The sequence below is a fragment of the Polychytrium aggregatum genome (genome assembly GCF_025602895.1).
Source record: "Polychytrium aggregatum strain JEL109 chromosome Unknown BJ171scaffold_17, whole genome shotgun sequence".
Lineage (NCBI taxonomy): Eukaryota > Fungi > Chytridiomycota > Chytridiomycetes > Polychytriales > Polychytrium > Polychytrium aggregatum.
Window position 1 is genome coordinate 605,442 of NW_026516219.1, and position 19,988 is coordinate 625,429.

The 19,988-nt window shown below is 57.6% G+C and overlaps 8 protein-coding genes across 8 annotated transcripts; 3 read left to right on the forward strand and 5 right to left on the reverse strand.

Moving 5' to 3' along the window:
* Positions 1–219: 219 nt before the first annotated feature.
* Positions 220–1,489, forward strand: BJ171DRAFT_474743 (uncharacterized protein; the record flags this gene model as incomplete). The annotated part of the gene is made up of 5 exons (XM_053108758.1): positions 220–495; positions 571–651; positions 688–916; positions 985–1,260; positions 1,350–1,489. The coding sequence occupies 5 exons, from the start codon at positions 220–222 to the stop codon at positions 1,487–1,489; spliced, it is 1,002 nt and encodes a 333-aa protein (XP_052967000.1).
* Positions 1,490–1,914: 425 nt separating this feature from the next.
* Positions 1,915–2,877, reverse strand: BJ171DRAFT_504089 (uncharacterized protein). Its single transcript, XM_053110929.1, has 2 exons — positions 2,391–2,877; positions 1,915–2,168 (listed from the first exon to the last, which is right to left on the reverse strand). Exons 1-2 carry the CDS (start codon positions 2,820–2,822, stop codon positions 1,965–1,967), a joined length of 636 nt encoding a protein of 211 aa, XP_052967001.1. The 5' UTR covers positions 2,823–2,877; the 3' UTR covers positions 1,915–1,964.
* Positions 2,878–2,970: 93 nt separating this feature from the next.
* BJ171DRAFT_504091 (uncharacterized protein) lies at positions 2,971–3,742 on the reverse strand. The gene is made up of 3 exons (XM_053110930.1): positions 3,578–3,742; positions 3,454–3,527; positions 2,971–3,296 (listed from the first exon to the last, which is right to left on the reverse strand). The coding sequence occupies exons 1-3, from the start codon at positions 3,648–3,650 to the stop codon at positions 3,054–3,056; spliced, it is 390 nt and encodes a 129-aa protein (XP_052967002.1). The 5' UTR covers positions 3,651–3,742; the 3' UTR covers positions 2,971–3,053.
* A 67-nt stretch (positions 3,743–3,809) lies between these two features.
* Positions 3,810–6,166, reverse strand: BJ171DRAFT_504093 (chromate transporter-domain-containing protein). The gene is made up of 3 exons (XM_053110931.1): positions 5,734–6,166; positions 4,605–5,323; positions 3,810–4,331 (listed from the first exon to the last, which is right to left on the reverse strand). The coding sequence occupies exons 1-3, from the start codon at positions 6,009–6,011 to the stop codon at positions 3,904–3,906; spliced, it is 1,425 nt and encodes a 474-aa protein (XP_052967003.1). The 5' UTR covers positions 6,012–6,166; the 3' UTR covers positions 3,810–3,903.
* A 901-nt stretch (positions 6,167–7,067) lies between these two features.
* Positions 7,068–8,285, forward strand: BJ171DRAFT_504095 (uncharacterized protein). Its single transcript, XM_053110932.1, has 2 exons — positions 7,068–7,255; positions 7,492–8,285. The coding sequence occupies exons 1-2, from the start codon at positions 7,198–7,200 to the stop codon at positions 8,085–8,087; spliced, it is 654 nt and encodes a 217-aa protein (XP_052967004.1). The 5' UTR covers positions 7,068–7,197; the 3' UTR covers positions 8,088–8,285.
* On the reverse strand, positions 8,286–11,648 carry BJ171DRAFT_504096 (uncharacterized protein). The gene is made up of 14 exons (XM_053110933.1): positions 11,550–11,648; positions 11,271–11,403; positions 11,240–11,242; positions 11,170–11,192; positions 11,048–11,064; positions 10,719–10,732; positions 10,449–10,522; positions 10,258–10,333; positions 9,983–10,116; positions 9,651–9,807; positions 9,338–9,450; positions 9,206–9,236; positions 8,886–8,945; positions 8,286–8,764 (listed from the first exon to the last, which is right to left on the reverse strand). Exons 2-14 carry the CDS (start codon positions 11,389–11,391, stop codon positions 8,622–8,624), a joined length of 966 nt encoding a protein of 321 aa, XP_052967005.1. The 5' UTR covers positions 11,392–11,403; positions 11,550–11,648; the 3' UTR covers positions 8,286–8,621.
* A 510-nt stretch (positions 11,649–12,158) lies between these two features.
* Positions 12,159–14,459, forward strand: BJ171DRAFT_91826 (uncharacterized protein). Its single transcript, XM_053115993.1, has 8 exons — positions 12,159–12,311; positions 12,541–12,577; positions 12,794–12,915; positions 13,116–13,261; positions 13,423–13,588; positions 13,855–13,892; positions 14,048–14,134; positions 14,253–14,459. The coding sequence occupies exons 1-8, from the start codon at positions 12,227–12,229 to the stop codon at positions 14,337–14,339; spliced, it is 768 nt and encodes a 255-aa protein (XP_052967006.1). The 5' UTR covers positions 12,159–12,226; the 3' UTR covers positions 14,340–14,459.
* Positions 14,460–15,012: 553 nt separating this feature from the next.
* Positions 15,013–17,448, reverse strand: BJ171DRAFT_581606 (uncharacterized protein; the record flags this gene model as incomplete). Its single annotated transcript, XM_053114116.1, has 1 exon — positions 15,013–17,448. One exon carries the CDS (start codon positions 17,446–17,448, stop codon positions 15,013–15,015), a length of 2,436 nt encoding a protein of 811 aa, XP_052967007.1.
* Between the last annotated feature and the right edge of the window lie 2,540 nt (positions 17,449–19,988).

Sequence of the window (19,988 nt, forward strand, 5' to 3'; positions counted from 1 at the left end):
CCGCATTTAAATCCGGCGCAGCGTGTACGCTCTGCCATTTGCTTTCCAACGTCCTTGGCCGAGCCAGACCGCTGTCAGAGGAGTTGCTTGGACATCTGTGCCATTGCTGTTCGGAGCCAAGGAGCCAAGGAGCCAGAGCCGCAGGTCAAGGCAAACCAACGAGCACGAATCTACTGCTAGTTCTGTTTCACGACTTTTTCCACCTTACCGCTCATTGCCATGAACGTCACCGATCCAAACCTAGCTGCCACGCTGAATGTCCTCAGCCAAACCGAGAACTATGGCGGGTTTCCCAGCTTCTGTTCTTTGATCATCATCATAATCCTCGACCGATACAAAATCAAATTCAATGACTTCAAATTCCTGGTGACACTGATGGTCTATTTTGACTGCGTTGGCTTGCTGGTCAACTGGGCAACTCCAATGTGGGCAACAGCGACAATATGCCAGTCCACATGGCTGAATTGGGTGGGAGATATGATATATTCGGGCAAGGTATGGCTGTAACTGCACTTCCTGAGGCGACAGCTCCAGAAATAGGGGCCGGTGTGTTCGGATCACTCTGACCAGGATACGCTGTGGATGTTCGATCGTGACGGGGTTGCATCTCGACAATTCGGTTCATTTGTCCTGGGCGAAGAGTACTTGATGGTATCTGGACTAACCCGATCCTCCGAAACCCTTTAGGATGCCTTTCGCTGCGGATTTATTGCCTGGAAAGCCCTGCTCATCTCGCAGCCACACATGACTCCAAAGCTCGTTTCCAGGTTGACCATTACGGTGATGATTCTGTCATTTTTGCTATATCAGACCTTTATCTGGACAACGTACAGCTTCTCGGGTCAGTATCAAGCACGCGATGAGCCTTCGATGTCCGCCGCGCTGACAATGGAGCAGGACTGGATCACCGCGATGGGTACTAACGCTGGGGGGGGGGATCGGGAATTACCACAGGAGACTGTTCCGGAACCGAAAGTGTTCAAGGCTCCGCCATCAGCCTGGTGATACTGTACATGTACTGGTTCTCGATTGAAGTTTCCTCGGCAATCGCGATGGTGTACACTCTGAGAATGGGGGTCAAAATCGAACTTTTGGCCCACGGCACCGAGGAAAATCGATTTGTGGCTCGGGTGCTGTACAAAGAGACCTGGCGCATCTGCTGGGCAACGTTGCTGGAATCGACAGTGTCCGGATGTGCCATAGCCGAGCTGGTGAATCAGCGCAAGTATCTCTATCTTAAGGGATGCCTCTTTACGCTCTGTGAGTATCTTGCGTCCGTGACTCTCAACCGATCGAAGAAGCTATCGGGCCAGAGTGACAGAGTTGACACTAACCACCCGATGCGCCAGCTCAATTTATGCTAGTGTTGACAATGATCGACAGTCCCGGCGGCCGAGGTGCAAGCACCACAGTTACATCGGAGCCTGCGAGTAGAGGGACAGTCTCGACCGTGCTGCCACTGGTTGCTCAACCATCACCCAAGGTTTGAGTGCGGCGGCAGAATGCCGCTGTCGAAGTATATTGGCCATCCACTGGTCATCATCAGCGACCAAGCTTGCGAACTGTTCTTGCATGGTTTCTCCATCTCGACGAGTGAATCCGGTCAGCAATCCTTCGCCGGGAATGGAATATCGCTCGGAAGAAAGCATATTTGCTGCATATTCCTGCTGTCGATTCACTTCCACTCGATCAATTGGTCATTCATTTGCTCAAGGCACTCCACTACCGCAGCTCACCTTGCACCATATCGTCGTCCTACAAATACAAATCAATATTCTCGTCTGGCAGAGGACTCCGCGCCGCATGATGTGCAAGTGGGATGACGAAGGAGATGCGCCATCGATGGCAATCAACCCGGCGCAGGGACATGGGGCTGTGTGTGGCCGACGAGAGCAAGGATATATTGTCTCGGTTCCTGGATGCCTGCCGAGTCTCGAACCTGGATGCCTGCCGAGTCTCGATTCTCACGATCCCGGACTCTTGTCGGCCAAGTCGGCCGGATGTGACGGAATCGCCTGCCATCGCTCAACGACATCGACCACCTGCGACAGCAGAATCTCATTCGCCGACTGGACGCACGACGAGAGATACGGCGAGCCGATCAGGACGGCGCCGTTGAGCACCGAGATGCGGGTTGAGTCGGCAGCGAGGCGGCATGGGATGTTGCTCTGGGTTGAAGATAGGACAGAACCGAATGAGCCGCACTGCAAAGGCGACAGCATCGACATTGGCAGATACTTGACGGCTTCACCCCGATGCAGAGAAGCATGAGGCAGCCGACCAGAGGACGCAGACAGCCAAGCCGCCCACTTGTCGGTGCAGGGCGATGGACTGATGCAGAGCGATCCATCGCCGGTTGTGACAAGGCGGACGATGGCCATGATGCCCACCTTCTGCAGGAACAGCAGCAGCGAGTCCCTCGCCTGGGCCTCTGTTTCAAACCGCTTGCCGGGACAAAAGGGCGGGTCGGCTATCCGCCGGATGAAGGCGCTGATGTGCTCGAGGGGGATTGCAGGGTGATCGGAATACTCGTCGACTTCGATCGACCTGATCGCATGGCCCATCACCAGCACCAGCGAGTGCGTCTCGCTGCTCGGCAGCTGCGTTGCCTCGGCGAGGCGATGGACTGGCTCGGCCTTTGGGACGAGCAGGAACAGGCTCTGGTTCTGGTGATCTGCGACGATGAGAATGCCAGCAAGGATGCGAGGGCTGTCGAGTGGGTCCTGGTTGATGTCGGCCAGAGCGACATGGACGGGTTGGCCGACCAGCTCTTGCAGAAATCTGGGGTCTGCAAACAACCCCGAGTCGGGAACTGGCGGCATGCAGCAAAGCGATCGGAGAGGGGAGGTGGAGATCGAGGGCAAGATGGGATGGGCGAGTGCTGAGCGTGTTGGGCATGGCAATGGCAATGGCAATGGCAATGGCAATGGCAATGGCAATGGCAATGGCAATGGCAATGGCAATGGCAATGGCAATGGCAATGGCAATGGCAATGGCAATGGCAATGGCACTGATCATATCGATGCAGACGACGGCCTGCTGCATCGGTGGTCTCAGGGCCTGTCTCGATCGCCGTCGCTGCCGTCGCTGCCGTCGCTGCCGTCGCTCTGTTCGTCTTGGATTTCTGCCAATCGTGCAAACAGCCGCTGCTGGAATCTGCCGCGAAAGAGCGGACTGGCTTCGTTCAGCAGGGCATCCAGGCTCTCGAATGTCTTGAGCAGATACGGGTCTGCGTTGAATGGTCGAGCCTCTGCCAGTGAATGGTCCTCGGCGGATGCAGGATCGACTTGGATGATCTGGCAAACAGGCAAACAGGCAGCAGGCAAACAGGCAAGCGAGGAGCATGCGGATGAGCGGCGCCCGGCATCCAGCAGGCATCTGGCAGTGTCGACAGTCGTTGCTCGAGGGATATTCAATATGTCGGGATGCAACCATGCCGACAGCATCTCTCACCGTAAAGCCTGCATTGGAGACTGAAACAACAAGATCGACACCTTCCAGGAGTGCCAGGCTGATCCGGGGCAACGCTGGCTCGGCAGTCGGCGATGGCCGCCAGACCGTCGGCGGATCCGGAGACCAAAGGAGTATTCGTCGAGGGCCTGGGCAAGCTCTTGGTCAACGAAGCCGGCGGCGGGTTGAGGTCGAGCCATGATGGGAACCAAGGACTGCCAGGGTCGGTGCAGTGGCAGCCGAGACCAAGACCAGGGTCGGCACAGGGCAACAGGGGCAACAGGGGCAACAGGGGCAACAGGGGCAACAGGGGCAACAGGGGCAACAGGGGCAACAGGGGCAACAGGGGCAACAGAGACAGCATGGGCAAGATCGAAGGATGTATTGGCTGCAACTGCACTGCAGTGGAACATGGTGGCAAGCAGTGGAACATGGAGGCAGGCCGTTGTCCGTTCACTGCCTGCTGACGACAGCCCACTCGATCAGACCAACGAGGCCGCCGACCAGGACAGCGCCGTAGCTCGGGAACTTGAGAAACCCGACGCTGAGGAACGAGAAGCCGACGATGGCAACGTAAAGCGGGAACTGCGAGATGCTCAGGGCGTTGTTGGCGTTGTTGACGTCGTTGACGGCCTTGGACCACAGCAGATAGACGGCCGCAAAGACCAGGCCGACGGCCGAGGCACCCATGCCGCGGAAGATCACCTGGATGTACTTTTTCTTCCGGAACTCGGTCCACAGCGGAATGATGGCCGACATGAGCAGCAGTCCAGGCAGGAAGATGCCGATGTGCGCCAGGATCGATCCCGCGATCGAGCCGCCCCAGCCGAGGGAACGCAGGGCAAGGCCGCCGAGGAAGGCAGAGAAGTTGAACTGGGGTCCTGGGTGGTCGGGGTGGCGGGTGGTCGGATGATGGGCAATTGTGATAGTTAATCATCGTGGTGGAAGCGCAATCCAGGCAATCGCCACATCATGTCGCCACAACATGGCGGGACTGTCGATGCCCGATTCCCACGACCAAAGCCGCCATCCAACACTGCCATCCACAGCTGCCATCCAACCCTGCCATCCACAGCTGCCATCCAATACTCTATCCGATGCTGCCATCCAATACTCTATCCAATGCTGCCATCCACCTCATCCAGACCACTCACCGGGAGCAGAGTTGATCAGCGCAAAGCCGATCAGGAACTCGCGATCCGTCAGCCACCCCACCGACACCGTATAGTCCTTGAGGAGCGGCACGACGACAGGGCCGCCGCCAAAGATGATCGAGCCCACAAAGTAGAATGTGCCAAAGATGTTGAGCGGGAGTGGGATGCCCGGGACGGTCTTGAGGACAATCGCGATGACCAGCAGGACCAGCCAGATACCCAGCACAGCCAGGCCGATCTTGGACGAGTACGAGAACTCGATGTGCTCGTCCTCCTCTTCCTCGGCCCGATTCGAAACAACCTCGGTGGCGATCTGGCTGGGACGGGCCTCTTCATCCGCCGGAGCCGCAGCTGCGCCGGTCTCGTCCTCGGCCACGGCCACGGCGGCAGGGGTGATGAAGGCCTTGGCCTCGCTCCTGCGGGCCCTCCAGGTGGTGTAGTAGTGCTCGAGATAGGTCACCAGTCCGCCAAAGATCATCAGCACAGGGAAGAGCCAGGCAGCGCTGTAGTTAATGGCGACGGCGGCCGAGATGAAGCCGAGGATCTGGGTGAGGGGATCGACGTTGATTTTGGTGCCGAGCTTGTAAGCAGCCAGGGCGGTGAGGCCGATGGCCGACGACGTCAAGCCGTTCTCGATCTTGAGAACCACGAGCGGCAGCTGCTCCGGCAGATACGAGACGCCAATGGCAGCGGCAGCCATGATCAAAGCGACGGGCAAGCTGTGGGGCGAGGTCGTTGGATGTGGTCCGTTGGATGTGGGTGATTGTCACGGCGATGCGATACGATACGATGCAGTGCAATGCAATGCAATGGTGCGAAAGTGGTGAGAAGCAGTGCATCGGAGACACCGATCGGCAGCGCTGTCGTTGTCCGGCTGGATGTGCTGCACTTGTGCCGTGGCTGCATCGTCGCTGCCGGTTTGATTGGGCACCCGCCAGGCTGATTGGATCTGTCCTCAGGCCATGCTCCAGATGCACCCCATGGCATGCTCCGGATGCATCCTCTCGCTGCCCTCCGCCATCAGATGCAGCATGCGGAGCCACACCGACATGCAAACCACACCCACATGCAAACCACACCGACATGCAAACCACACCGACATGCAAACGCACCCACATGCGATACTCACGTCCACATCAGGAACGACACGGCGCCGCCGACCGGGCCGGCATACAGCAGGGCGAATGCATATGCCATCTGCGTGCTGGCCGGGCCGGGGAGGGCCGATGCAATCGAGAAGAGCTCCGAGAAGACCTTGGGACTGACCCACTTGAACTTTTCGATAAAATAGTCGTGGAAGAGGGCAATGTGGGCCTGGGGGCCGCCGAAGGTGATGAAGCCCAGCGGAGCATATGCCCGGACGACCTCGCCCAGCTTGGAGTGCTTGCGTTGCTGGTTCTGGGCCATGGAGGAGATGTCCAAGGGAAAGCGGATGGGCACCCGACGATGGCGGTGGGCGATGAGCGATCGATGGGCGATCGATGGCGACGGAAGCGGCTCTCAGCGGCGGTATTTGAGGCGACGGAAGAATCACCCAGCCGGCCTGTTTGTGGCGGTTCGTTGGCCCGACAATGCCAAATGCTCGACAAATGCGCGACAAATGCACTCGGTGCACGCGTTGGGCCAATCGCACGCGGGCCGAAACCGGGGCGAGTGGCGCACGTGCTGTCTGCCTTCCCGATCCGGCTGCTGACTACGCCCCCGTGAGCGCAGCAAAGCCGGGAGGGCTGGCCTGCCGATGGCGCCATCGGCCACGAGGCTCTGCCGATTCGATTCTGCCGACAATCAAGGCAGCCACGCCCCCATCAGATCCAGCATCTGCATCACCCCTGCAAACAGGGGTGAGGCCGAGATCCAGCACGCGGTGCGCCGATCCATGTGCAGGGCACATCCTGGGCGGCTTCCTCGGCGGCTGTGGGGTTTGGCTCGGAGATCCATCGCCTGGTGCGTGGTGGACAGGGCTCGTCGGAGACATCCACAACCCAGCACACCCGCTGCCTGGGCGGCTGACAGAGATCGAGACTGCAGCGACGCATCGCAGATATCCATTGCAGATATCCATCGCAACGCCAGACGACCATGACCCGCCAGAGAAGCCATGCCGCCAGCCCAGGCGGCTTCATGGCAGCTCTGTGGGCATCCGAGCCCAGCAGCGCCTCCGCTCGTCTCCTGGCGGCAAAACTGGCCGGCTTTCGTGGGAATCGCAGGCAGAGCCGCACCTGGCTGGCCACCAACAGCGTCTGTGCTTGTTCTATCGCAAACGTGGCAGCTCGATTCGCGTCCACGAGTTCCGATCCATCCCATTGGGACAGCCAACATGATCCCGTGGGATTCGCAGGCACGAAATGTCTTTCCGCCTTGCTGTTCCTTTCAGGTCGCGGACTGCTGGTGGAGCTCGCTTTCTTGGCATTCACCACATATAAAATCGCTCTCTCGCACCCTTCCCGACATCACATATTATCAGTTCTCCGATTTATCACCAGAATGAGCACCTCTTCCACAGATCTCAAGGTCATCGGCGCTGGCTTTGGCCGCACCGGCACCACATCCCTCAAGACCGCCCTCGGATATCCTTGGATTCCCTTGCTATCATATGAGGGAGGTTAGTCAAGAACCAAGGGACTCGCAGAACTGGATCGATGCCAAGCTGGGTAAGTCTGTCTGTTTCCGAGCGTGCAGTCCCGAGCGCTATCCCATCGGTGCCTTCTCCCAGGCGCTTCGGTGTCCACCACTCGCTTGAAGGAAACACCCTGCACTCCCTGAATCTTGAGCGGACCATCCTGTCCTTTCCTGACCTCTCGTGTCTTTCCTGGCCTCTCCTGATCCATCCAACCTTCCATTTCCCAACTCCCGCAATAACCCTGCGCTCGTTCCCCGTCGCCCCCAGGCAAGCCTGACTGGGACCGCATCTTTGACGGATACACCGCAACCGTCGACCATCCCTCCACCGACTTTTACAAAGACCTCATGGTCAGATATCCAGATGCCAAGATCATCTTGACCGTTCGCGACCCTGAAAAGTGGTACAAGTCGGCCTCCGACACCATCTTTGCTGTCCCCGTTCCCCCCTTCTATTTCCACCTGTTTCCATTCTGCTATTTGCCCGGTATCTCGACCATGGTCAGTTTCCGTCGCATGTTGAGCCTCGTTATGTACGCTCCCGATGCCACCTTCAAGGGTGCGCATAAAGACAAGGAGGCCATCAAGCGTGTCTTCAGCGAGCACATCGAGTCCGTCAAGCAGCACGTTCCTCCGTCCAAGCTGCTTGTCTTTTCCGTTTCGGAAGGATGGGAGCCACTCTGCAAGTTCCTTGAAGTCCCTGTTCCGAATGTCCCCTTCCCGCGAGTCAACGACACAGTCGAGTTCAATCAGAACATGCAGTTCCATTCCCGACTGATCAGAAATGTCAACTTTGTCATGGGTTCAACCACGGTTGCACTCCTGGCTTATGCTGGTTACTATGTCTGGAAGCAGTATGCCTGAATGCTCGTGCAAACCTGAGGGATCGGCAGCCGGGTGCTGTCTGGTTTGAGGGTCCTGGCAAACGTAATAGTGTCTAGTGCAGTCGCTGGTTGCGCGGCGACTGGTGGTGCAGACCCCGAGTTGTTTGAGCCTTGGCCCCAGACCCTGTCCCCACTCCCCTGCCCCAGCTGTGGCAATATATCGATGTATTGATGTCCAATGCAGTCCAATCTAATCCAATGCAGTGCGTCTGGGAGGCCGTCGAATTGTCCTGACACAGCCTGGCCCGGCTGGCGCTGGCCGATCCGATCCAATCCAATCCAATCGAATCAAGCGAGGTGGTGGACCCAACCAGACCCAGCCTGTGTTGCCGCACGATCAAGCACCTGGACATGCGGTTGTGTCATCAAGGAAGCCCACAAGACCAGGCTGCCGATCCGCTGGAATCTGCGCTGAGCTGTGCAGAGCCATGCGCCATTGCGGAACAATGTTCACAGTCGCGGGAGCATCAAAGCCGAGCGCACAAAGAGCCCGTCGGCCCGGGCCACTCGTTGGCTATCGAAGAATGTTTTGGGCCGTTGGGACGTCAATCAGCAGGTCGTTCTGGTCAATGGCGTTGTTCGCCACGCCGTTCTGATATGCCTGCTGCACTTGTTGGGCCAGTCGGGCGGTGGCGTCGTCGTAGAGCGGACAGGGACCTGGACATGGAGCGGTTTAGCATGGGGTGAATCGTGATGTGGTGGGAGGATCCTGGTGCGTGGAAGGATCGTGATGGTGGAAGGATTGTGGTGCAATGCGAGGGACTGGAAGCAGACTCACCGCCGTTATTGTTGAAGTGGCTGTAGTTTTGGATAGCCTGTCGACAAACATAGCAAATGACTGCAAAGCCGCAGCGGCGGTCAGTTGGATGTAAGGCAGGCTTGTTCATGTCCCGTGTACCAGTCCAGGCGCACTCCTGTTGCTCCTGTTGCTCCTGTTGCTCCTGTTGCTCCTGTTGCTCCTGTTGCTCCTGTTGCTCCTGTTGCTCCTGTTGCTCCTGTTGCTCCTGTTGCTCCTGTTGCTCCTGTTGCTCCTGTTGCTCCTGTTGCTCAGCATGCCATGGACCGCAGTTCATCCCACAGACCCTCGGCGATACTCACATTGGCCGCACACACAGGTGATTTTGTTGCACTGGATCGTCGAGAAACACAAAGCCAGGGTGAGAACCAAACAATGCTGCCCATCCAGTCAGGCAGAACACCCACACTTCCCTTTGAGACTCAGAGACATACCCCGTCTTCCTTGATGATCTTCTGGCGACACTTTGGGCACGTCAGGAACAGTGCCTCGGACATGTCCTCCTCGATCTTGTGCTGCACATTGAGGTTATCTTCTTTCTGGAGATCTGTGAGCCGGTGCCATCGGGCAAGTGAGTGCATCGCCCTCGTGGGTTCAATATGAGGCCAGCTTGAGGCCAGCATGGGCCAACTTGCGCTCGGCACAGGCTCGACATGGCTGGCGTCACTGTGGCATCGTTGTAACTTGCCGCTGGGCGATCGTCCGCCAAATGCACACCACTCAGGCTCCCCGAATCAACAGCCATACCGTCGCATTTGCGTGGAGAGTGGTTTTCCTTCTTGCACCGCCGACACGACACCACTGCACATTCGGGATTCTGGCAGTGAAACAAGGGTTCGTCCTCAAGAGGCGCCAGGATCTCAGCGCCGTAGTTGCAGAAGGGGCACTCGACGAAATCCGTCAGCTTCGCCCGAAAATCGTGAACAGGGACAGCGGTTTGCAAGATCAGCGACGGCCAGGTGGCGAGGACATGCGAGGACATGCGAGGACAGGACATGGCGAGAACAGGACCTGTCTCCGAGCACGATTTGCAGGACAGCCAAGCAGCAGAATAGCCGGACAGCCGACAGCCGACTTACAATGCCGATTCCTTCCGCCAGACGGAGTCTCATGAGTGCATCAAACGAGGGTTCGGGAAGCAGTTGGCGGAGTTCTCGTTCGTGGAATGCGTATCCGCACGGATCGGTGTTCATGCACTTGACCACCGATCTGCCTGTGTGCCATCAGAATGCAGATCGAGTCGACATGGCGCACAGGTCAGCGCTTGTCCACCAGCCCTTGCACCAATCGATGTCCTCTGGCTGTACTGCGTCCCAGGTTGCCCTCCGTCCCAGGACAACTGCTTGCGACTTACGCATGCCGATTGCCTCCTCTGCGGCTCGACGGACACAGTCCGCGCAGAACAGATGGCCCTCTTCGCACGGAACCGTCTGTGGAGTGCAAAGTGTCAGGATCGTCAGGTGCCTGGGCAGTCGGATCGGCTTTGCTGATGGATCGGCATCATGGCGCCACACCCAGCCCGACAAGAGCGTTGGCACAGCGCACCTGGTCCATCGGGACAGTGTTGTAGCAGCATCCGCATTCGTGTTCTGGATTGGGCTCGGGCTCGGGCTCCGTCACTGTCAAGTTGCATCGAGAGAGGATGGCAGAGCGAGGAGTCAGGGGATGGTCGACTCGCGCCGTGGTGCCGTTGGCGGAATGCCTTTGGAGGCCATGCCGCGATCACTCTCATGGCGTCGGCTGGATCAATGTGGACGGCAGCGCAGCGTGATTGCACATGTTGCTCTGTTGGGCTCTGTCGTGAGAAGTACATACGGGGGGAGTCCGGTCTGGTCGGATTGTCGGGACGAGACAGTCCGAAGGAGAGGTCAGTCCAGGCCAGAGATGGTTGGGGGGATACCATGAAAACAAGACAACTATACAAAACTAGGCATGTTCGCAGGACGACTTGGGCCACTGGTAACAACAGTCCTGGTGGCGGTCGGCGGAGTGGTAACGGCACTAGATGTGGAATGAACTGCTCTTGCAGCCGATGCACTCAAGGGACTCGTGCACCGGGACTTCCGGCTTACATCTCATCGGGTGCTGGCTCGTGTCGTGCCTCTTGGGCTCTCGCGGATTCCAAAAAGCTTATGACGGCCGGTACGTTGCCGTTGCAGTCGTGCATTATTTGTTTGATCGTCTCGATGTGGGCGTCCGGGAAAATCTCTCGAAGGAAGCTGAGCTCCTGTTCGTTTTCCGGGAGATAATCATCGCGATCGATATTGTCATAGTTGGGCTCATGGATGTCATGCAACTCTTGATTGTCGCCGTCGTCGAACTCTTGGTGATTATGCTGTCCAACTCGAGGAGTCGTGATACGAATGGGTTCTGGTGGCAGAACGGGCTGTTCTCGCTGCTGTGTTTGCCGTCGGACGTTGGCTCTGACGGGGACGTCTTCGAGCATGACCATGCCGAAGGCATCGATAGCGGACCTGCGGGCGACCATGTTCTTGGTATCCTGGAGCAGCAGTGGCGATAGGAATCGGTGCTCGTCAGCGTTGCGAAAACGCTCGTTGCTGGTGGTCCAGCCCAGCCCGACGAGGCAAAGCGGCTCAGCCCCCCACACAGTCCAGCAGATGCGAGCGGTCTGCCGTATTGGTTTACCTTGGAGCTCCGTTGCTGGCGGTGCTGGTGCTGGTGCTGGTGGTGCTGGGTTCGGGGACCGAGATGGAGTTGCAGGAGCGGACGAGAGGAGAGCAACCCAGACGGTGGTGGGAGATGAAACCCGCAGGAGCGAAATCGGCATTTTGTGCGCCCGCCGTGCCACCCGTGTGTGTGTGTGTCCTTGTCCCTCGGGCGGTGGTGTGGCTGTCTGTTTTGTTTGTTCGTCCTCTTGCCAACGACCCAGTTGGGTATCAGTATTCACCATCCGAGGGTATCCACACTCGCAAGCCCAACGCAACTCTTTGAGATATCAAAAACCTCCTCTGTGGCTGTTCCTATTTTTGTTTTTTTTTTGACAATGCAGAGCGTGTTCCGCCTTCGGGCTGTGGTATAATCCGCATTTGAGCAGCATTCGGGAGTGTGTGCGACACCGAGTATGGCCATAGAGTACATATTCGTGGCTGGTCAATCATGTGTTTACTTATCATATCTATCCGTGAGCACTCCTTCAGGGAAGTAAGGAGTGACAGCAGCAGCCGGCCGATGCAACCTTGGTCGGCCACTCTCGAGGTCATTGTCGGCCAGGCAGCGAGCCAGCCAGACCCAAACCCACTGCTCTGTCGCGGTTTGGTCTCTGGTGCGCTCTCTCCGCCATCGCCCTCATTCCTGGCAAACCCATGATTTCGCAACCACAGCCTGGGGTTGATACTACAGGTATCACTCCTCAGGGGCCTGTGCACTTCGTTGGCACTGTTCGACATGGTAACGGTATCCCGTGCAACTTGGCTATCATCGGCAGACCACGAAGACCTCGCCCTGGTTGGATGTCCCGACCGACCGGGTGACTCCACTTGGCTGCTCCTCGGTTTTATGGCCGAGGCTGTGATCGCCCATGCTGATATACCATTCGATCATGCGTTGTTGTCTATAATCGACTCCCGAATACCAACTCTCGGCTTTCGACTCTTGGTTCTCAATCGCCAATCTGCAGCTGGCCCGTCGCTCTCGGCCAAGACCGATTATTTGGCGTAAGCATTTGCTGATCCGAGAATGCTTGAGCCAATGCGGTTTATACCATCTGCCATTGCCCTCGTCTGCTCGAGTCAACCAACGCCACTCCGAAATCGGTTCGCTGGCCGGGCGGTCGACAAGACCGTTTGGGATCGATTTCATTCCATCGATGGCATGCATCTGTGCTAGCTGCCTGGTTCTCGACTGATCTTCCGTTTGGATCACTGAGCCAGATACTTCAACCTCAAATCGGCGTATGATCGACATGTGCGGCCATTCATGCCCGATTACCAAGGCTCGGCACCGGCCAAGATCCTCGAGCCGTCATATTTGCCATATATCGCGGACGTATCGGGTTCGTCTGCTACCCTCGAAGGGCGATCCAGAGCATGCAAAGGAAGGGGCGGAAGGACCCGATCGGAGGCCATCTATGGGATCTCACTTGCATGAAAGCAAGATACCGACGAGCTTCTTGACAAGACGAACCAAAGAATCCGTTCCTGTCGCTGAACCGCCCCTTTCCTCGTCTGCCACCCGCGCGCTCCTCATCAACAGGGAACCGGACAATCACCAAGGACGAGCACAAGACTCTGTTCCATATCCTCTGCCAACCACCACGCGGAGACCCCGTCCCGATCTCGGTGCTGGACCATGATGTGATCGACTCGGCGTTCGCCCTTCGGCCTGGAGATATCCCCGGGGTGAGTTTCCATGTTCAAACCAAACGGACCAGCATGCAGAGCAAGATTTTGATGGACAGATGAACCGATGGACAAGGAGCTCGCTGAAAATCAGCATCTTCCGAGATCGTGACGCTCGCCACAGCGCATTCATTCACTATAGATCCCTCTGCCCTCTGTAGTTTGACAAGACAGAGCTGTTCGGCGCACTCGACGTCAGCCGCTTGGAAGACACCCAGCCGGGCGCACAACCGTCCGACTCCAATCGGGGAACCGACCGACCGACACAGCCCAAGGTCCCTGAAAAGTTCATCATCAAGCTTAACGCCCCAACAGGTCCGCCGCTGGGTAGGATGAGCCTCCGCCAATTCCTGGGCCGATTGTCTGTGAAGGAATGTCTGTCCGTGGGGTTGAGGGTGGCTTTGGCTTGCTTGTTGCCGCGCAGAGCTAGAGAGAGGGATACTTGTGGCTAGGTTTGATACAGCTCGATACTGCAGACCCAAACGGCCTACGATCCCTTGACCGCGATAGAAACCTCTTCGAACAAAATCGATCGTGTATGGAGTCGCTAACTTGTGCATTGGGTGGGGGTCGGGACACTCGATACCACTCAGATGGCGGTCACGAAGATTCGTCAGAGAAGAAGAAAAAGGTAAGTCAACCAGCGTATCGGCGATCAATAGAAGAGGATAGATTGGCAAGGGACGCCTTCCATTCTTTTATTCCTGCGACGAGCCATTTCTGGGACTCTCTGACTGATAATCAACCGACGTCCCCTCTTCCCCCTCCCTGATATCTACTGAACAGAAGAAGAAGAAGAAGCGAGAGCATCACGATGGAGACGGCGATGATGCTGATGGCGGCGAAAAGAAGCACAAGAAAAAGAAAAAGAAGGTATGCGCTTTCTTTGTGACTGATAGAGTCGTATCGAAAGAGCGGACGGCATCGAGGGGCGTTGCAATATCGACGGGGTGAATATCTGCCCTGACGTCGAAATGGCTTTGGCTTACAGCACAAGGAGGGCCATTCATCACATCACGTCGATGAGGCCGCTCCCACCGATGTTGAGGGAGAATCAAAGACCGTGGCATCGGGATAGACACGGGCGGCTGGGTACTCTGGATATCGGCTGTGCTGCATGTGCCGGGCATCGGACCAACGCGGCCCGAACCTGTTTGCGATGTGTTGGGCATACCTGTTTTTTTTTTTTCGATCAAACACGAGTTTGCCGAATCGAATCGATATGCCTCCCACCAGCATGAAATCCGAGTGTGGACACTCTGGACGAGCGCATCTGCATTTATTCGCTACAATCGGCTCGTCAGTTTGTCTGGGCACTGCGCGGCGATACAAGAACCATGGATATGCTGGAAAGCCGCAATTCAATCTTAGTCATGTATTGAATCAATACGATCATGTCGCCGGGAAAGTCGAACAAGGAAACCAACGGCCTAGTGTTATACAAAATACAGGCAGGTCCGTGAAAGCCATATTAGAAGCGGCCACCTCCCACTGCGGATGGCCTATTTCATTCTACGAGCGCTTGTGGCATGTCCCTGACCTCCTGTCCAGCCAGCACTTGACTCAAGCACGCTGTGGGCGAACACAATTGTGCTCCTCGAGATCAGGTGCAAGTGGTCCATGCGATGAAATACTTGGTGGGGGTAGATACAGCCTAGCCCAAGGAGTTTCGTTGCTTCCAGACCAGACCAGACCAGACCAGACCAGACCAGACCAGACCAGACCAGACCAGCGTTCCGACTGGCCTCGTTTCATAGTGATCCTCCATCTTCGTGAGTCGGCTCAAGATCGTATCCAGACTGGATGACATGCGTGATGCGGGCATTTGGCAGATGAAACAGAATGAACGCAGCGATACTGTTTGCATCCTGGGGCCCTCCTTCCGTTGAGAGTGAAAGGTGCTCCAGGTTCGGCATGCGTGACAGTCCGATCGGCTGGGCCACGGACAGCATTGGACCCAGGACGAGGTTTCGGAGGGACGACAATGTGGGCGGCATGCCCTGAAAGCTGTCGATGTCGGCACGAAGATCGAGGTTCTCCAGGACAGGCATCAGTGGAAAGCCCTCGAGCAAAGTCCGGTTGTGAGGGGTAGTCCGGCATGGAAGTATCGCCAAAGTCCTGAGCCGCGGCAGGATGGGTGGGAGTCCCTTCAAGCTCCGGATCGATGACGGCAACACCAGCGTCTTCAGATTGGGGATCACTGGGAAGCCCTCAAGGGACTCGAGCTTCTCGCAGACTTGGAGTGATAGGCTCGTGAGTCTGTCCCAGTGTACGGACGCGATTTCGAGTGACCGGAGGTTGGACGGAGGCCGAATAAACTCCATGCTAGGAAGATTAGAAAGTCCGGCGAGGGATTGCAGATGGGTGCACATGGAGAGATTGAGTCGGACAAGCGCAGGAAGCACCGGCGGCATTCCTTCGAGGGTTTGTATCGACGCAGGAAGCTTGAGCTCCTTGAGCCAGTCCATGAGAGGCATGCCCTTTAGCGAGGTCAGATGCACAGACCCGCTCAGTTGGAGCTTTTTGACTCTGCCGATGACTGCAGGCAGCAGCTCGAGAGAATGCGCAGAGTTGGGCAGGATAATGTCGAGATGGGCGGCCTTGGGCAGCCCTCTCATGGATTTCAAGCTCTCGCAGCGACTCAGGTCCAGATAGTACATGGCTGTGAGGCCCTCGGGTATTCCGTCCAAGGTTCGGATCGACGAGGGCAGGACAATGGACTGCAGCCGAGCCATCCTGGGGATGCCGGCGAGAGACTTGAGATCCTTGGACTCTTCCAGATGCAGATATTTTGCCCAGTCCGAGAATCCGGCGATCCACTCCAGGCTCCGAACCGAGCCCACGATCCAAACATCCTCGAGATTCGGCATTGGCGGCGGCCGCATAGTCGGGTTATTGGCCCCCAGCGAGCGGAGCCTGAGGGTCTTGACAGACTCAAGCGTTAAGGCAAGATCGTCCAGGCCGTCGAGCGCCGACGAGGCATGGAGTCGAATCAAGGACGGCATGAGCGTGGCAAGCCGACCGTCTGGGCGGACATAGCTCCTCCATCGAGGCGATTCCCGGATCCAGCGGGTCCAGTCCGACAAATCCTGGAGCCTGTTGCCCACATCAGGGAGGCGGAGCGTCTTGACTGATGGTAGAGGCGGAAGCCCCTTGAGCGAAGAGAGGAGTCGACACTCGGACAGGTCAAGCTCGGTAAGCAACTGGAATCCGGCCGACATGCCCTCGAGCGTCGCAAAGTTCTTTGGAAGCTTCAGGATGTTGAGCTTGGACACGACGGTGTCATATTCCCAGTTACGGAGCTCGCCCAGATACTCAAGCTGCTGAAAGAGGCATTCAAAGCTCACGGTCGATTTCGGCAGGGCAATCTCTCGAATCTTGCGCATCTGGGCCATTCCTTTGAAGCTGGTGATGCGGCTGCAGCGCGATAGATCCAGGCGGCGGAGAGAGGGCAGACAGCGTGGCATTTTCTGGAAGCCCCGTAGCCCGCTTGGCAGGATCAGGGTGGTCAGATAGCGCATCGCAGGCATTCCCTTGAGCGAGACGAGCCTGTCGCACTCGGCAAGGTTGAAGTAGATGAGCCGGTGGTGGATCGGAGGGAAGTCCCTGAGGCTTTCGATCGAAAGCGGCAGGGTCAAATCCTCGAGCCTTGGCATTTGAGATATACCCTTGAGCGAGGTGATGTGATCGCATTGGGACAAATCGAGGCGACGGAGCGAGGGAAGGCATGCGGGCATTCCCTCGAGGCTCGAGGGCCCATTCGAGAGGACCAGCACGGCCAGATTAGGCATCTCTGGCATCCCGGCCATGCTGGCAAAGGCGGTGCTGGGTAGCGAGCCCTTGATGTAAAGCTCCGAGACTCGATCGAGCGTCTGCGGCCATCCCGAGACGGACGAGAACGAGCAGCCGATCAGATGCAGTGCCTGGGCCGAAGCAGTTGACAGAGCGTGCAGTTCATGTGGGAGTAATTGCGACCACTGCTCGTCGGTGTGGTAAGGGTGGCTTGGAAAGCGGATCACTCTTGAATGGACCGTTGGTGCTGATGGTGTTGATGGTGCCGATGGTTCTTGGTTGCTGTTCTGTTGATCAGACAGGATGCTTGAGCTGTCCACGAGGGCAAACTGTTGCTCAGGGCTAAGGGCATCTATATCGGCCGGAGAAATGGTCTTGAGTCGAACAGGGTCCATTGGATCTTTTGGCAGAGCGGCTGGTACCGCTCTCTGTTTCAAAGCACGACGCAGAGTCTTGGACCGAAAGACAGCCCACCATAGCTCAAGTTCCCTCTGGTATCCAGCGAAGGAGGAAGGATTGCCAGCTTTGCGCTTGCGATGGTGGCATAAGCCTTCGAGCACAGCTCGTTGATCGATGGATGTATCAAGATTGTCGAAAGTACGGGCGGGGATATTCAGATGTTGATAGAGAAGATCAATCCACAGATTGTCCGGGACGAGCGACAGAATTCCCTTGTGGGCCAGGCTGAGGCGAGAGAGTCGAGCAAGTGTCGCAAGATCGATGATGCTGAGGAAAGCTGTGTTGCAGACGAGAATGGCAAAGAGATCGGCGTGGGCAGCGGGACGGTGGAAAGCACCGCAGCCATCACAGACAGGCGAACCAATAGAAGGGAAATGAGGGACAAGCAGCTCGGCGGAAGCGAATGTCTGGGTGTCTTGAACCTGAGCAGTGCAAACGGAGGTTAGAGCCATTGCGATAGGAGGCGGAGGCCAACGGGATCTGGGCCCAAGGCTGACTCACAACCGAATCGAGAAACGCAATGAAAGGGCGTGTGGATGATGCCGGAGAGCGGCGGGAGAGATGCATGCAGCGGCCACCTTGGCTTTCTTTGAGTTGGGGCAGCCGAGGTGGTCCCCATGAGTCCGCTTTGGCAGCATCGTCGGGACGGTCGGAGCAGAAGAAGACGACGACTGCGATGCTGGAGCCGATGCTGGGATTGGGGTTAATGCCGAGATCGTGGAGTTGACGGAGGCGTGATGGCGATGATGGGGTTGATGGAAGAAGGGGCGATGGTGCTGGTGGGGATGATTGAAGAGCCGCGGATGGCGGAGGAGCAGCAACGGCGGCTCGCGCAGCACAGGCAAGCAAGCAAGCAGACAGCGGCTCCCCGATATGGAGAAGCAGCAGCAAGTTCTGGGCAGAGACGACGTTGTTCTGGCTGGTGATAATTTTTGGATATTGCCGACGGCAGCGGCGGCGATGGCGATTGTGGACGAACCCTCGAACAAGTGCCTTTCGATGGTGGTCGAATGGATGATGCAAAGCGAGGGGTTCGTGCAAGGCAACAAGTCCATGCAAGGCAACGAGTCCATGCAAAGCGAATGGCTCATGGAGCTCAGCAGTTCATGGACACATGTAGTTCATGGAACTCGGTAGCTCATGGACACATGCAGCATTTCATCGGCACTTGCAGCCCTCTCGAGCAGACCCGCAGAAGGCCACAGAAGAAGTGGCACGCACGCCATTGGCCGGCCGGTGTGGGGCCGCTTTGGGGATCAGGGCGGTTTTGGGGGGTCCGTCGTGACATGGCGTCATGGAGCGTGCCCAGACGCGGCCTTGCTGGCGCCGCGACACACAGTCTTTTGGGGCGAGTCTGTGCCTCCGAGACACCGACAGTGCACTGTGCAGGAGCCGGCGGTTGCTGTGCATGAAGTGCGGCTGGATGTCGTGTGGGAAAGGGAACCTCGGCAGTCGACATGGGTTGCAGGTTGCGACATGAGCCTTCTGCTACTGCAGCCTGGTTGCTTGGGCCCGATCGACGATGTGCATCGTCGAGACAGCCGCCATGCTCCTCTCCGACCGCATGATCGCGTGGGAGAGGTTGCATTGCTTGCAGAGCTGGAATGCTGGCCTGGCTTTCCGACGCAGATGCGCCATGCGGACTGTTGCCGTTCCCGCCGCTGTGGACATGTTGCCGCGGACATGTTGCGAACCTCGACCCAGCCGCCATCCATCCATGCAAGGCCGGTTGCAGCCACCCCCGCCCACAAGCGGTCACTGGATTTGTCGCCATTGCGTGCCATCGCCGGCGGCTGTTCTCTGGCCACACGCCCCACTGGCCCCAACGGTGTCGCTGGCCTGCCGTTGTCTGTGGCTGCTTGCTGTTGCGTCTTGCCATCATTGTGTGTTGCATGTCGTCGCAGGACCCCGTCCGGCGCGCTTGTCTCGCCCTGTCGATCCTATCGACGCGCGCAGAGCCCAGGCTGCAGACCAACCCCATCGCCGGCGGTGATCTTTGTTGGTCGCCCCTCTCCCCAGCGCCGGCCCCGCTTCTTTCTCCGTCCGCCATTCATCCGAGTCGTCCGCTGTCTGCTCGTCGCAAGCCGCGCCCTATAAAAACCGGCCACGCCGCACCCTCCTTGGGCCTCATCAGTTTGGATCTCCCTCCGACTTGCAGCCAGCCCCTCCTCGTCTCTCCTCCTCCACGCCAGCTCCAGTCGCCTTGTTGGAACTGTGACTGCGGCTTCCTCCCCTTTCCTCCCACATCAAACCTGAGGACCAGCACCAACCGATCTGTCCAACTTGCGCGTCTCTCGCTCCAGGCACCCAAGTATCCAAGACGACATCAAGCCTCGCTCTTCCCGGAACCCATCTGTGAGACACCTCCCTTTTTCTGGCCCGCAAGTAACCTGCCATACCCAATTCTCTCCCCCTGCCGTCGCCACCACAAGCTCTCAAACTGGCGCCAACACGGAACGATAGCAGCAGCGGCACC